Raw genomic sequence first — 14,616 nt, 5'->3', positions numbered from 1 at the left:
ACACCACATAAGGAGTTGATGCGCTTCACACAAGCTTGAGGTAGGATGAAAGTGGAGCACCAAAACGTCATGATGCCAGTAATGACCGTTTTGATCAGCAGTAGCCGACCAGCAAATGATAGAGATTTGGTACTCCAAGATGACAACCTGCTTTTTATCTGTTGCATCAGGACCTCGCAGTGGAGCATTGACAGTTTTTTTGTGCATAAAGGAACACCGAGATACCGAACCGGCAAAGCACCCATAGGCATGCCTGTTGAGAATTGGATAAGGTCTGTTTCAGCAGTGGTGAGGCCTGATGCGAAGAAGGAAGACTTTTGCACACTCACGGCTAGACCAGAACGAAGCTCAAACTCGCGTAGTACTTGAAGCACGGCTTGGACAGAGCTGAGAGAACCATCTATAAAGATAAGCAAATCATCAGCAAAACATAAATGAGTAAGTTTAGAGCCTTCGCATTTCTGATGATAGTTGAATTTCATGTCTCTAGCAGCCTGGTTGAGCATGAAGGAGAGAACGTTCATGGCAATTACGAACAGATAAGGCGAAAGAGGATCTCCCTGACGAAGCCCCCTAGTACCTTTGAAGTAGCCATTTACATATCCGTTGTAACCCACAGTGAAGTTCGTGTGACAGATGCAAGCTCTTAGCCACCGCAGAAGCTGAGTAGGAACGTCTATAGCTTGAAGGCAAGAGAACAAGAAAGGCCATGATAAGGTATCAAAGGCCTTTGCTATGTCTACTTTTATTGTGATCCTCTTTGGCTCAGTGTTCTTATGGTAACCTTGAACCAGCTCTCCAGCCAATGATGTATTCTCAACCAATAATCTCCCTTTCACGAAGGCGGTCTGATTCGGGACGATCAAATCTGCTAGGATTGGCTTCAGTCTCTTAACAAGTAGGCGTGAGACCACCTTATAAATTGTATTCAGACAGGAGATAGGCCGGTATTCCGTGATCAGAGATGCGCCAGGGTGTTTTGGGATCAGAGAAAGTATGGTTGCGTTTGTGGATGCAGGCATGAAGGAGCTGATGAAGAAGTGACGGATTGATTCAGTGACTTCACCACCTAAGATGTTCCAAGAAGCTTTGTAAAACCCAGAAGTGAGCCCGTCAGGTCCGGGCGCCTTGTTCTGATTGAGCTTGAACATGACTGATCTTATCTCATCAGCTGTGGGCAACGCGGTCATTTGAGCAGCGAGTTCTGAGGGGCAGGCGAAGTCTGTCAAAGAGTGGAACCATTGCGTAGTGGAGAGCACTCCCAATACAGGCGCAGGGGATGGTCCGAGTATTTGTTGGAAGTGAGTAACGGCATGGACGCTCATCTGGATGGGGTCTGATATTATGACACCTGAAGAAAGTAAGAAGGATCGTATGAAATTGAAATTCATCCGTGTTTGGACCATCCTAAAGAAGAAGGTGGTATTCTGATCCCCTTCCTTTAACCAGTTGACTCTTGAGCGTTGTCTGAAGTAACTCTCCTCTATGCCTCGTAGGAAGTTCCAGGTTTGTAGTGCTTGTTTCTCCATTTCAAAGAGATGAGTGGAAGGAGCATTCAGGGCTTGTATCTGCACATCTAAAAGTAAACGGTTAGCTTCACTCACTCTCACTTGTATTTGTGAAAAATTCTCTCGATTTAAGTGTTTCAAGTCACTCTTTATCTGTTTTTGTTTCCAGTACAAAGCAGTAAGGTTCCAAACAGTGTCTCCGGCCTGTGTCCACGCATCGATCACAACCTGGTTGAAGCTTGGGTGTTTGGTTAGGTAATTATAGAACTTGAAAGGGCGGTTTCCAGCGGCTGGGATTTTTGTGGCTAGGTCCAGGGTACAAGGGCAATGGTCTGAAGTTAGGGTAGGGTGAAAGAAGGCTGAGCAATTGGGGAATAAGGTGAGAACCGGGTTATTGATCAGAAGCCTGTCGAGTTTTTTGGTGATAGGATCTTCTGGTCGATGATTAGACCAAGTAAACAGAGATCCCTGGAACCGCAAATCATATATCCCCATTTGAGTGAAGCAGTCTCGGAGTTCAACCATATCACTTGTGAGAGAGCTAACTTCAGGAAGGGAATGTTCAGCAGGGTGGATGATTTGGTTGAAGTCCCCTCCTAGAATCCAAGGTACCGTGTCCAAGGAGTAGGTTTGATATAAGCTTAGAAGCTCCACCCAAAGATCATTTCGGTCTGCTCTCTCATTTTCTGCGTAGATAGCAGTGAACACAAATTGAGGGGAGCCAGGAAGCTTTACTTCACAAGTAACAGACTGTCTAGATTGCTGCAGGACTCTGACCGCCACCGTGTCTTTCCAGATGAGTATAATCCGTCCGTCTGCATCTTTCGAGTGGTTAGAGGTAAAGTTCCAGCCTCTGCAAACCTTGCTCATCACGTAGTTTAAGTTATGGTCCTTGATGTGTGTCTCCAAAATAGCTCCAAAAAGTGGCTGATAGGTAGATAACCAATTAGATAATGGCTTATGCTTATCCGGGTCATTTAGACCACGGACATTCCAAAAAAATAGTTTACTATACATAGGGATTAGTCAATGGTCTCTTCATGGGGAAGAGAACCATCAGGATCCAAAACAGTAAAAGGGTTAGAAGAATGGTTTACAAAAGAGGGAGCAGGAAGAGCTAGGGGGAGGGAATTAGATGAAGAGATGGTGGAAAAGTAGGATAGCTGGGCGGTGAAGGAGGGGAAAGGTTTTTGGTCAGGGTCAGGGCGGGGCCGTTTTAAGGAAGGGGTAAGGAAGGTGTCTGGTGGGCTTGGAGGGGTAGAAGGGATGATAGAAGTTAGTGGCGAAGTCAAAGGCTTGGGGACATGGGCTAGAGCAGGAGAAGGAGGGAAATTTTTCCGTGGGGTTTGAAAGGAAGTGGCAAAGGTTGCTGGTTTGGGAGGGAGGTTTACTTCAGGTTGGAAGAAGGAGGAGGAGGAGGTGGAGGCAGAGGCATGGGTGGAACCTGAAGCTGAATGGGGCGGGAGATTTGAAGTAGAATGAGCGACAGTAGGAGCGACAGAAGGAGCAGCAACATTTTTTCCTTTTTGGGAAGCTGATGGTGCATTTTGCGCCTTCTTTGCAGGAGTTTCCGAAGATTTCGGTGCTGGCGGTGCTTGGAGACAGTTTCTAGACACATGACCGAGTTCTTTGCAGTAGGTACAAGTCGGTGGAACCCAAGGATAAGTCACCTGAACCTCTACAACTTCACCACTTTGTCGCACAAACTCTACAACACTCGGAAGGGGTTTTGTGAGGTTGACAGCGACTTTAACATGTGAGAGTGTAAGACTCACCAAGTTTTTTGTAAAGTCATCCGTCTCTTTTGGTTCGCCCACAAGTCCTGCAACCAAACTCAATCCTTGTTGGTGACGGAGATCCAGAGGAACACCTGTTAAATGCGCCCAAATTTGGATCGATTCAAGGTTAGGTGGCGAAGTCGAAGCAGAGGAGGACCATTGCACTGCCTGAAACATGGAGTCGCCCACATACCAAGCAGATTTCTCTAGTATTTTTTGTCTGAGATAATCAGAAGGTATCCTCACCAACATGGACCGTGATAATGGATTCATGTGGATCTCGACTCGCTTTCCTTTACCCCACATATGGCTTAAAACACTCTGTATTTGGGTGTAGGGGGGAGTCTTTCCGTTGAAGTAACAGATTATAAAATCCTTGTGGATTTCAGCACCTATTTGGAATACACTATCAGGAATGAGAACTCGAGGAACGCCTTTCTCTGACAATGTGACCGGAGCTAGACGTTTCAAGGACTTATCCTCTTGTTTCCGAATCTTTTCTAGCAGGGGGGAACTTGAGGCAGTCGGTTGATTAGGGGGGTTATCTTGAGTGGGCTCAGCTGTAGTTGGTGGGGCTTTTTTAGTGGGAGGGTTTACGGTAGAAAGGGTTGTAGTGGATTTACGGTCAGTTGCTGGAGGCGGATCTGCAGAAGCGCTAACAGGATTAGGGTTCACTGTAGCAAAGGGGTTTTTTTCAGAATTGAGGGTAAAGTTTGAGGTTGCAGCAGATAACGGTTTGGAAAGAGACGCAGTTGTTTGGTGAGGAAGATTAGAAGATGGGCTTGAAGCTTTATTGGTTTGGATTGGGGATGAGTGCTTTGGTTGGAGAATTTTGAAGTTCACGGGGAAAGAGATTCCAGATCTGGGATCAGTAGGTTTAGAGGAGCCAGTTAGTACAGGAGCTGGTGAGAAGGAATTGGGACCAGCAACAGTTTTGGGGGTGGAAGACTTCACCGCAGGCCAAGTAGGTCTGGCAGTTTGCGATGAGGCTCGGGTGGATTTGGGAGAGGCGGAGGAGAGGGGGGGGAAATCGGGGTCAGGGGGGTCTGGGGGGATGAGGGGGAAGGGGCTGGAGCTGTCACCAGAGGTGAGATGCGACGGAGACAGGCCGGAGACACCGTTGGATGGGAACCAGGGGTTCACCATTACTGTTTGAGAGCTTCTTTCGTCTTTTTTGCGTGGACTTCAAGTTTTTAGTATGTTTGATATGTCGATTCACTGTTTCAACCTCAATTCGAAGATTTCCAGTCTATAAGGGACAGAAAAGGAGAAACAAGACTTGTGTTTGAGTTGATCTCTACCGCAGACTTAACTCAGTAAATTTTGATTTTAAAATGTACTCTTTGTTTTCTAAAAACCCTAATTAACGCGGTTGACCAAGACACAAACCCTAAAAGCCCATAGCACAACAAGTATAAGATTTTGTTTTCTCTTCTTGTCACTGCATGCCAACAAAAAATACCCCGCTGTAGTTAGATTGATCTACGGCGATTTCGAACCACATCAGAATTTTCTAGCGGTGGAAATTCACCTTTCTTTTGGTTGTTTCAGTAAAATGAATTCTCAACAGTATTGGATATAGGCTAACTTCAATAACAAGTATGACGAGTAACGGAAGAAGCGGGGATGTGGAATTATGGGATCCAAATCTCAGGCCAAGACTAAGGCTAAGGAGAGGCTGCTCGCCAAGGAGGCTGCTCAGAGGATGAATTAAACCCTCTCAAGTCTCAAGGGTTTCAGTTTTAGAGAAATCTGATTTTTATTAAATTTGTAGATTTAAGAGTTTGCTTGAATCCAAATATCTCGCCCTTTATTAATCATCTTGAACAATTTTGCTTGAACTTCTAATTATTACTGGGGGTTTGCAAAGTTACTTGCTGACAAGATTGGATCTACGGTCTACCTTGAGACCACCTTTAACTTCAACTCGCCGTAGATTGTGTACACTTACGTCTGATATATCTAACTTGTCTACTGAGGGATCAACTTGTAAAGTACGTATGTGAGAAAAAGTTCTATTAATAAGCATCTCACTTTCATATTTTATGACTTGTACACATCTTCTCACTCCTTAAACGCACCACACCTTATAAAAATGTTAAGAATTTAGAATGTTTTAAACAAAATGTTAAGAAAATATATTGAAAGTGGCTTAAACTATGCATACCATATATTCATATACATATGTGATGCTATAACGATCAACATATTATGTAATTTTTCCAGCTACTATATCAGCCACATGTGCTCCTTAATTACAAAATCTATAAATTTCCAATAGCTAATGTTCCTTTTTTGTGCAACCAATGTTCCTTAATGACAAAATGTAAAACTTATATATTTCACCGATTCATTTTCAGAAATTACCTAAACGATACATGTATATTATATATGCCAAGGTATATATATATATAGTTTGCACCCAAGAAAAAAAAAGAAGAGATACAAGATTAGTGATACAAAGAATTGGTGTGTGTGTGTGCAGGGTAAGAAACGTGCAGTATGGAGCCTGATACCTTCGCAGTCATCGCAGGCCTCATCGCAGGCACCATCGCTGGGGCTATCATAATCGTCACGGTTTGTATATGGCTTTGCTATACCGCCGACCCAGACCAAGTACGAGTTCGGCCCGATTGTAGTCCGTGATTTCCACTACACCTATTTTTTTATGTTTGGTTTCTTTGTTTTGGATAAGTTTTTTTTTTCTTTTCAGATTAGTATCTTATATAGAATAACCAGATTGTCAATGCGACACTTCAATAATATTATCTTTTTTTTTTTTTGGTTTAATGGTATTGTAACGCTATTCTACATATTTAAGCGACTTTCTATGGTTTCATCATACGTAGTGATTACATGACATGATTACTATTATACTAGTTGAGTTACTCATTTGATGCGAATGCCTTTATTCTATTGAAAAATTATTCGTTATAATCAACAAGAAAATCAATATGGCTATACATTATTGTTCCAACCTAAACTCAAGATTTTCAGTGACAGAAATAGAGAAACAAGACTTGGTTTTCTAAAATCCCTAACGGTTGACCAACACATAGGAACCACATCAGAATTTTCTAGCGGTGGAAATTCACCTCTCTTTCGGTTGTTTCTTGTGAGCCACGTCAACTAAAGTCGTTAGGGTTGTTCTTCAACCTTCCGTTGATATTGATAATGACGATGCTAGGATCTAAAAAGAGTGTAGAGACCGTCGCCGATACGGAAAAATACAGAGCCTTTCAGATACAGAAGATTAATCATATTCAATTCATACCATACATCCTTTCTTTTCTTTTTGGGATGTGAAAGTTTTGAGCAACAGTGATGATACAAGAATACATATTAGTAGCTTGGAGAATGTCAAAATCCTAAGGATGGTTGATTGATCCCCTAAGAACACTAGAAGAGGGAATCTGTATTTTATAATGATGTGGAAGGAAATGATGAAAAGGAATAAAAACACTTCTTCTTTTCTTTCATAGATACATAATCATCTTCATCACACAATCATTTTCGAGCTAAAGTAACCTATACAACTTCCGTTTATTACAGTACAGACACGAATGAAGTATACCAGATAGTGTGGACAAAAACAAACAAGGGACAACAACAGATGATGGGTAATTCAAAAGAATCTAAATCATTTTCTACACGTTCAAAGCTTTGATTTCGAGGTTATGATGATGATACTCCACAGCTTAAAGGGGAAGCTTTACTTTTACTTTACTTAACTTTTTGTTTTCTTCTGTACTTGAAGAATTGAGATTGGTATGTATGATACATGTCTTGCTCCTTTCACAAAATGGTGCATGTGCATATAACCGCCTTGGGTGCTTTATCGACTTTTTTCTCTGTTCAATCAAAACCGGCATTCAAGTGTTAGTTACAAAGCAAAGACTCTCAGCTTCAGTCATTTGATCAAGTTTTTTTGTAAATCATGATGCAAATGTTTTATAGTTGGCAAAACATTGTGAGCCAATTCTCTAGAAGGTTTGAATAAACAAACATCATACTAGTTGCTTATAACGATGACCGGCACAAAAGGCAGACTATTTTTCCCATATGACATGCCTCTTTTAAAAGTCTAGAGCTTGACTTTGCCTTGTTTTGAACAATAACAAAAACAACAAACCAGAAACTTAGGGATCCTAGTCAATGACTAACTTGCTCATGCATATAGTGATCTTACTCTCACAAGCCAAACAAATAAAAAAAATACTAGGAAGCATTTTAATTATTTATAATCACCCTAGTCACTAACTAACTTGCTGATGAACAAAGTGCTAGTGGATACACACTTGTTATCAACCTCACCAGTGATACAAATGATATTACAAGAAGTAAAATTGAGCCACAAAACGAATATAACAATCAATACATGTGACAAAATCAAACATAGACTCTCCCTGAAGAGAACATTTTCTGACAAGCAAGAGAGGTAAAAAAAAAAAAGCAGAACACTTTACCTGTTTTAGTTTTGGCAAGAGAAGGCTGTACGACAACATGCATCACAGTGACTCCACCAGCAACCTCTCCAAAGGGTGTCTTACACTGACCAACAGTCTTGCTATTCTCCAATATCTTACCCGAACTAATCAACTTCACTTCGTTTATCCCTTTCGGAACAACTGTTTTGCCTTTAACCAAAAACACAGAAACAAAACATTAAAACAAGCTGGATACTCCTCTGGATCACCAATTTTGTTCTCAATCATCAAAGATCATAACTTTCAATAGCAAAATGGAAACTTTGATGAACCGAACTAACCTTTGGGCCAATCAGAGACGACCCTTTGCTTCAAAAAGTCGACGGTCGAGGAAGACGAGTAGTGGAAGGGTCCGATGTCGGAGCCATCGTAGAGCCTGAATTTGATATCTACCGACTCCTCCTCCGGCATATCCGTTGACTTTGAAACTTCGTTAAACGCTAAACCCAGCTCCGATTACTTATCCTGATTCTCAAAGGAACAGACTTTCAGACAAATCGTTCAGATCTGAAACAGTTGGAATCTGCAGCGAAAAAGGAGAAAAAGTGAGAATCAGAGGTTGCTTGAAATTGGAACACACAAAAAGGGGAATATGAAAAGAGAATCGAGAGGGATCAAATTACAGAACAGTAGGCTCTTCCTCTCTCTGTGTTTCTCTCGAGAGAGTTTCGGGTTCGGATCTTTTGATGAGGTGAGGAAGAGGAAAGATGAAGAGTCCACCAAATATCCAACTTCCCTTTTACGAACTTCTTTCTCATCCCCAACTTTCCTTTTTCTTCTCAACTCAACCGACGTCGTTTTCTTCTTCTTCTTCTTTTTTTTCTTTTTTTATTAGTTCTAGTGGAAACGGTGAAACGTTTTAATCGAGTTAGGAATTTTACTTTACCCATCTCCATTTTAACTGTTTCGTTTTAGATTCAGCTTTGCTGGTATTGCAGTTTATAGCTCTCTAATGTTACACAATAATTTTCTTTATTTTTCACTATAAAATATAATAATTTTATTATAGGATTAGATTTGCTCTAATATTTTATTATATAATAGAATTACTTTATAATAAAGTGGAATATGGAGTAATGTTATTTTTTACTCTGATTATTGTGAAATATAGAAAACAAGTTACTGTATATTATTAGAAATGGTCTTAGATCTTTTTTTGGTCGACATGCCATTTTTTTTATTATGTAGGAGTGTTACGAATTAACTTAGTTTTCTAGAGAAAATAAATGAGAAATGGAAAGAGAGAGAGGATAGGACAATGATAACGTTGGATTAAGAAAAGTCATTTTTCTTCCTATTATTCTGTCTGCTTCTTCTCTCCATTGGCATTTATCATTTATCTTGACACTTCGAGAGCAACGTTTAGGAAACGACGACACCCCCTTGTCACATCTGATTTCATCTTCGAACTTCGAAATACAATAAAATCACTAGTTATTCAAAACTGGTTGTAGTTTATTAGATTTTACTTATGATGGATTTTAGTGTATTCCCTTCATTTTATTTTTACCACAACTAAACCAACATTAGAGGTGGTGTTATTGGATTAAGTCATTCTTCTTATTCTGTCTGCTTCTTCTCTCAAAATCTATTAAAATATTCTGAAATTTCAGATGCATTGGAAAATTTTGAAAACATCAAAACATGTAACACCAACTTATGTCAAATCTGGGCTCCTTTGCACAAGGTTTGTAACGATTGAGACAGTAGATACTCTTCTAGGAAAACCAGTACACTGAATAAGTATGTGGTTTGGGCTGTTAAATAGTGATTGGGCTGTAACGAAAATCTTTTCTTATTCGATAACTTCCTTTTATTTTTGGCTAATAAAATCTATGTGCATGAATTTAAGGGTAGTCCACATGTCGAGGTTAATGTGCCCATATTTTGTGAGTAGAGAATTTTTTTTTTTTCAAAAACTTCACTTGCGAATGATCGAGTACTTAAATTACTAGAGTTCAAAAGAAAAAATAGTACTTAAATTACTTAGAATTTAATTTTCCCTTTTTTCATTTGTCACTAGAAGGATTCAAGTATTTGTGAGTAGAGAATATCAGAAGTATTTTAAAAGAACTAAAACATACTTTTTGAATTGGATAATACAATTTCGAAATAATATGGTGAGGAAAAAGACAAGGCGCCAAATACAAGCTAGTGAAACACGACTCAACAGTACAAGACCGATAAAATCACTAACACAAAAACTACTTAGGTTTGGATTTGGTTTGCCATTTCCTTTTCAATCTGACCCTCTAAATCACCACCATGAGTTTGAGGAGGAGCCTTCAAATCACCGGAAGCTGGAGTTGATGCAAGCTTGACCATATCGATTGAGTGACCCGACACCGTTTTGGGTTTCTCTGTGTCGTCAGTTTTTGGAGCTTTGTAGTACTTGTATATGATGTAAAGAATCATTTGAACTGCTCCGAGAAACGCACCCATTATATTTGGAAGCTTCAATCAAAAATACAATCACATCACTAACCCCATTAATCATTTGTTGGGAACAGTACACATCCCATTAGTCTCCGACAGATAAAGGAAAAATATGTATATAATTGTACTCGAGGTCTCCCTGACGCAATCATATAATATATGATTGTAATCATAAAGCAAAAGGTGATGGAATCTCTTTTCCCTTAAACATGAACCACCCATAATCATATATATATATATATATATATATATATATATATATATATATATATATATATATATATATATACATGATACTACGTTGCGCTCCATTATTATATGCTTATAAAAGATTTAATATCATAAGAAAAAGACTCACCGCAACGTAGAAGTCTTTAATAGCAAGACCGTAGAAGAGCCATGTAATGGCACTGAGGGTAAGAAACAATGATAGAGAGAAGGGCATAAACTCCACACTCTTTGTTCGTATCACCACTCTCTGCATCAATTTTATACTTTTCACATGTTAAACTATATAATATACGTAAACATAAAAATATTCTAATACCAGAAAAAAAAAAGACAAAAATTTTGAGCTATTAACTAGTTTCTTTATGAAGTCTATTATATTCTTGCTAGGCACTAGCATGCCTCCTTGCAAACATATATGTGTATGTAGTGGAGCGAGCACATTACCATGATGCTCAAAGGAGCTGCGAAGACGCAAACGGAAAATCCGACGCAAATCCCTCCAAGGACTTTCTCACGGTTTGATCCTTTGGTCAATAGCTCACAGACAAGAATAATAGCGGCAAACCCCAAGAAATTCAAGAGCCCAAGAACCTTCAAAGTTGATATCTACAGGTTGTTTATATATATCATCAGCTAACCAATTTTTATATAAGTGCATTTTAAATATAACCAAATAGAATGATATGGTTCACACGCTCGTACTCTTGCTTTCTTGTTGGCATATGTTATGAAGAGGACAATGTAGATGGTTTCGATAAAACATCCCACAGAGTTTATGGTAATCAGGAGGAAGCCTGATCCATCTTTTTGCATAGCGTAGTAAATCCATAGCATCGCACTAAAGAGCGCTGACACATAGGGAAGTGATTGAAAGCCTTCTGTCGATTTTTTCTTGCAGATCCTAACAAAAGTTGGCCTGCATGTACATGAAAAATAAGATCCAAAATATATATTTTTAGGGAGTCGATACAAAGGAAACGAAAAAGAAAGAGTGAGTTTGAGATCGATGTTGCTTACACTGGTGCTAAGAACACGATGAACGATATGATGTTGCCTACAAAAAAATGCATATAGCATTGATAACATGAGTGAAAATGGACATGTACGTATATTAACATGTATATATTGTATATGATAAGTTTGATGTTTGTTGATGAAAGCTTATTATATACTTACCCATGATTCCAAATGTAAATGCCAATACGTTTAGAGCCATTTTGATCGTTTTGTGAATTAATGATCTCTCGAGTTGAATGAGACTATCGAATAAATGAGTAAGGAAACAAGAGGAGATCTTTAACCCTTGACAGCTCTAATTGAGTTTTCTTCGATATGAATTTAACTGCAAGGCCAATGGTACACACTATATATAGAGACGGTTATGTGCAAGGGTACAATATTAATATGTTTGCGACGTCGTCGTTCTGTATACGAGAGAGAAGAACATCGCATTTTTTATGGTATATTTCTAAAGTTTTCAAAAATGAAAATGATTCGATCATTTTATGTGGTATGCACTCTTTGGCGTGTATTATATTTATGTCAAACTTTTATGCCGAACCATGGTTAACTATTATTATTATAGTAGTCATTTAAGTGAGCTTTCTTTCTTTTAAACCAAATAAAATAATTGAGCTATACTTATTGGTGGTAATTTGTTCTTTTGGCCTGACCAATAAAATAAACCATTGATCGGCTATGAGTTTTCCATAAATACACTTGGTGGTTATTTTTCATCAGTCATCACTATATTTGTATACATCACCTAATTTTCAGTATTCTACCAGGACTTGAACTAGCTAATTAAATTAGATCTTTATTTCAATACCCATACGTATAACGTATACGTTTGTAAATTACTATTCCACCAGGACTCGAACTAGCTAATCAACTCCTATGTTACATTCTGAAGTTCCATTGAGGTACAACCCATGTTGGCTCATTTCGGACGTCGTACAAGTGAAAGCTGAAGTTTAGGTCTCCGCCACGTGTGACATATTTTATGTTGTATCTGAGAACTTCATCATTTGGCAGCCAAAATTAGGTCCGTACCTAATTTTAGTTTATTAGCTCTCATAACAACAAATAATAATGCTATGTGTTCCGTGTAAACCGACGAGAGAAGAAGCTAAAATTAAATGTATAAAACAAAGAGTGGTGCGTATAGGTAAGATTCATCAGAATGCTTCTTGATGATGGTAATTTGTACTTTTGGTAAACCGTATAGGTAAGATTCATCAGCATGCTTCTTGATGTTCCACTTGGTTGATTCCATGTTAATCTAATCATCTATGCAAGTATTGTCGTATCCAACAACAATCTTCAGTTTATTATTAGATAATCTATTTTGTTCTATCATAAAATATCATCAAATTTTTAGCAAAAAAAAAAAAAACATCAGATCAAAAATTTAATTTCTTAAGCTGATATTACTGGAATTATTTGATATAAATCAGTGGATGCAATCATCTTCGTTTTGTGGCAAAGTGTAGTATTCATTTTATAAGCTTGTACGTAGTATCAATTCATCACTTAATGTATTTGTTACTTTGTGAAAAGTAATTATACAGTAAACAACAAATAACCTATCAAATGGCAAACAGAAAACGTATGGTTGAAACAAAAAGCGTATCAAAAGCATTGACTTGTGAATCTTGATTATTATTTCCACCTTTCGTTTTTGGTCTCACTAGCTTCAAAGACTAATTGACTCATTAAATAATATATGCATTAAAATAAGTATATAATTAGCAATGAAATTTTTTACTTTATGAAGTATCTGTGGTTCTTCTACGGTCAAAGGGAGTGGTTCCATCCAACCATGCAGATTCCTAATTAGATGGTTAACATTCTTTCCCAGCCATTACTCCTCGTCCTTACTTTTTCACTCTTTTTGTATCGTATATTCGAATTCAAATATAATTAACTGAGAGTCTAAAATATGTCAGAAAAATTGAGTAGCGTATAGGAGAAGAGCATCTGCTTCAATGTCCCATACATAAGCAGTACATCAGAATCGGAATACTTCTTCAGACATCTCAGATTAAAATAACACACTTACAGTATATTATACAATCTTACGAATGTTGGTGCATTATGTAAATGATAAAATGAAGGATATATAAAAACTTATTAGAACTTTTTTTGCGAAGGATGTGAGTTTCACATAAAATGAGAAAGGTTTGTAAAACTGAGAGCAGCACCAACGGCAGAATCTTTTAGAGTGTCTAGATAATTTAAATAAAGAAAAAATAGAAAAAGTATGAAAGATAATAGAAATTGTTTCTCATATAATAAAGTTTTTATAGGCCATCAACAGTGGGGAGTTCTCAACTCATCTGTGCAGGAAGCTTTCTCTCTCTCTTCTTCGTTCTCTCCTCAAAATCCTTCACGAAGAAGAAGATGAGATAAAGCTTGTATGTCACCGTTCTTTTTCGGTGACTGTTGACTTCGGTATATCTCGGTCAATTCGACGAGTATATCCGGCTTTTGTCTCTGGCGGCTCGCGATCTTCTCGACGGAGCTGTTCGGCTTCTGTTTCCGCGCCGCGCTCTCTTCGATGGCGACGGCGGCTTTTCACCGGATCTTTCCGGTTATCGTTGATTCCGTTTGATACTTGCTCAACCGTCTCTCTTCCCACATCTCTGATTGATCCTATTCCTTTTTAAGGCCGATTCATCTTCGGGCTCATACTTATCTTTAAAGGTGACTGTTTTTTTTTAAAAGCAGGAAGATCGAAGTTTGTTGGGTGGATCGTAGATGATTGATTTATCCTTGAAGCGTTGATCCGGTGTGCGGCTTGGATATTTGGGAAGATTGCTCTGCGTGAGCTTTCTTCATCAACCTGTCTCCGCCATCGGCGGAGATCCCGTCGTATCTCCTCTCTGCCTCCGGGAGAAGCAAGCTGACTCTCAGTCTGACGCGTGTCCATTGAGCGCCGGGCGTTCGAACACGTGGTGCTGGTTGTCGGGTTTCTTTTCGACGGTTTTGCTTCTTTGGGCTGACGGCCTAAGAATGCTTTGTAAAGTTTAGCCCGTGTTTTAGGCCTTTTGTCTTTCTTGTATTGGACTTCTCCCTAGTTTGGACTTAGTTCCATTAATAAATTCCAGTAGACAAAAAAAGAGTTCTCAATTCATCTCTCATGAATATAAAAATAAAAAATTACAAAAAATAAGA

The 14,616-nt window shown here is 38.7% G+C and overlaps 2 protein-coding genes across 2 annotated transcripts; both read right to left on the bottom strand.

Annotated features, from left to right (window-relative positions):
- Positions 1 to 6,730: 6,730 nt before the first annotated feature.
- Positions 6,731 to 8,571, bottom strand: LOC106361320 (membrane-anchored ubiquitin-fold protein 3). The gene is made up of 4 exons (XM_013801049.3): positions 8,397 to 8,571; positions 8,055 to 8,296; positions 7,753 to 7,923; positions 6,731 to 7,137 (listed from the first exon to the last, which is right to left on the bottom strand). Exons 2-4 carry the CDS (start codon positions 8,182 to 8,184, stop codon positions 7,082 to 7,084), a joined length of 357 nt encoding a protein of 118 aa, XP_013656503.1. The 5' UTR covers positions 8,185 to 8,296; positions 8,397 to 8,571; the 3' UTR covers positions 6,731 to 7,081.
- Positions 8,572 to 9,833: 1,262 nt separating this feature from the next.
- On the bottom strand, positions 9,834 to 11,784 carry LOC106359880 (bidirectional sugar transporter SWEET14). Its single transcript, XM_013799502.3, has 6 exons — positions 11,617 to 11,784; positions 11,458 to 11,494; positions 11,143 to 11,356; positions 10,885 to 11,046; positions 10,568 to 10,687; positions 9,834 to 10,227 (listed from the first exon to the last, which is right to left on the bottom strand). Exons 1-6 carry the CDS (start codon positions 11,654 to 11,656, stop codon positions 9,982 to 9,984), a joined length of 819 nt encoding a protein of 272 aa, XP_013654956.2. The 5' UTR covers positions 11,657 to 11,784; the 3' UTR covers positions 9,834 to 9,981.
- Positions 11,785 to 14,616: the final 2,832 nt, after the last annotated feature.

Source organism: Brassica napus, chromosome A8 (genome assembly GCF_020379485.1).
Source record: "Brassica napus cultivar Da-Ae chromosome A8, Da-Ae, whole genome shotgun sequence".
Taxonomy (NCBI): domain Eukaryota; kingdom Viridiplantae; phylum Streptophyta; class Magnoliopsida; order Brassicales; family Brassicaceae; genus Brassica; species Brassica napus.
The sequence above is the reverse complement of the archived record's forward strand: the minus strand, read 5'-3'. Positions and strand labels throughout refer to the sequence as shown.

Bases quoted from the DNA above. Each gene is read 5' to 3' on its own strand.
- LOC106359880 (XM_013799502.3), bottom strand. From the start codon at position 11,656: ATGGCTCTAAACGTATTGGCATTTACATTTGGAATCATGG. The intron at 11,357-11,457 runs GTAAGCAACATC...ATGTACATGCAG, and splicing joins ATCGTGTTCTTAGCACCAGT to GCCAACTTTTGTTAGGATCT. The intron at 10,688-10,884 runs GTAATGTGCTCG...AAATTGATGCAG, and splicing joins CAGCTCCTTTGAGCATCATG to AGAGTGGTGATACGAACAAA.
- LOC106361320 (XM_013801049.3), bottom strand. From the start codon at position 8,184: ATGCCGGAGGAGGAGTCGGTAGATATCAAATTCAGGCTCTACGATGGC. The intron at 7,924-8,054 runs GTTAGTTCGGTT...TTTTGGTTAAAG, and splicing joins CGTCTCTGATTGGCCCAAAG to GCAAAACAGTTGTTCCGAAA. The intron at 7,138-7,752 runs GTAAAGTGTTCT...TTGATTGAACAG, and splicing joins TCTTGCCAAAACTAAAACAG to AGAAAAAAGTCGATAAAGCA.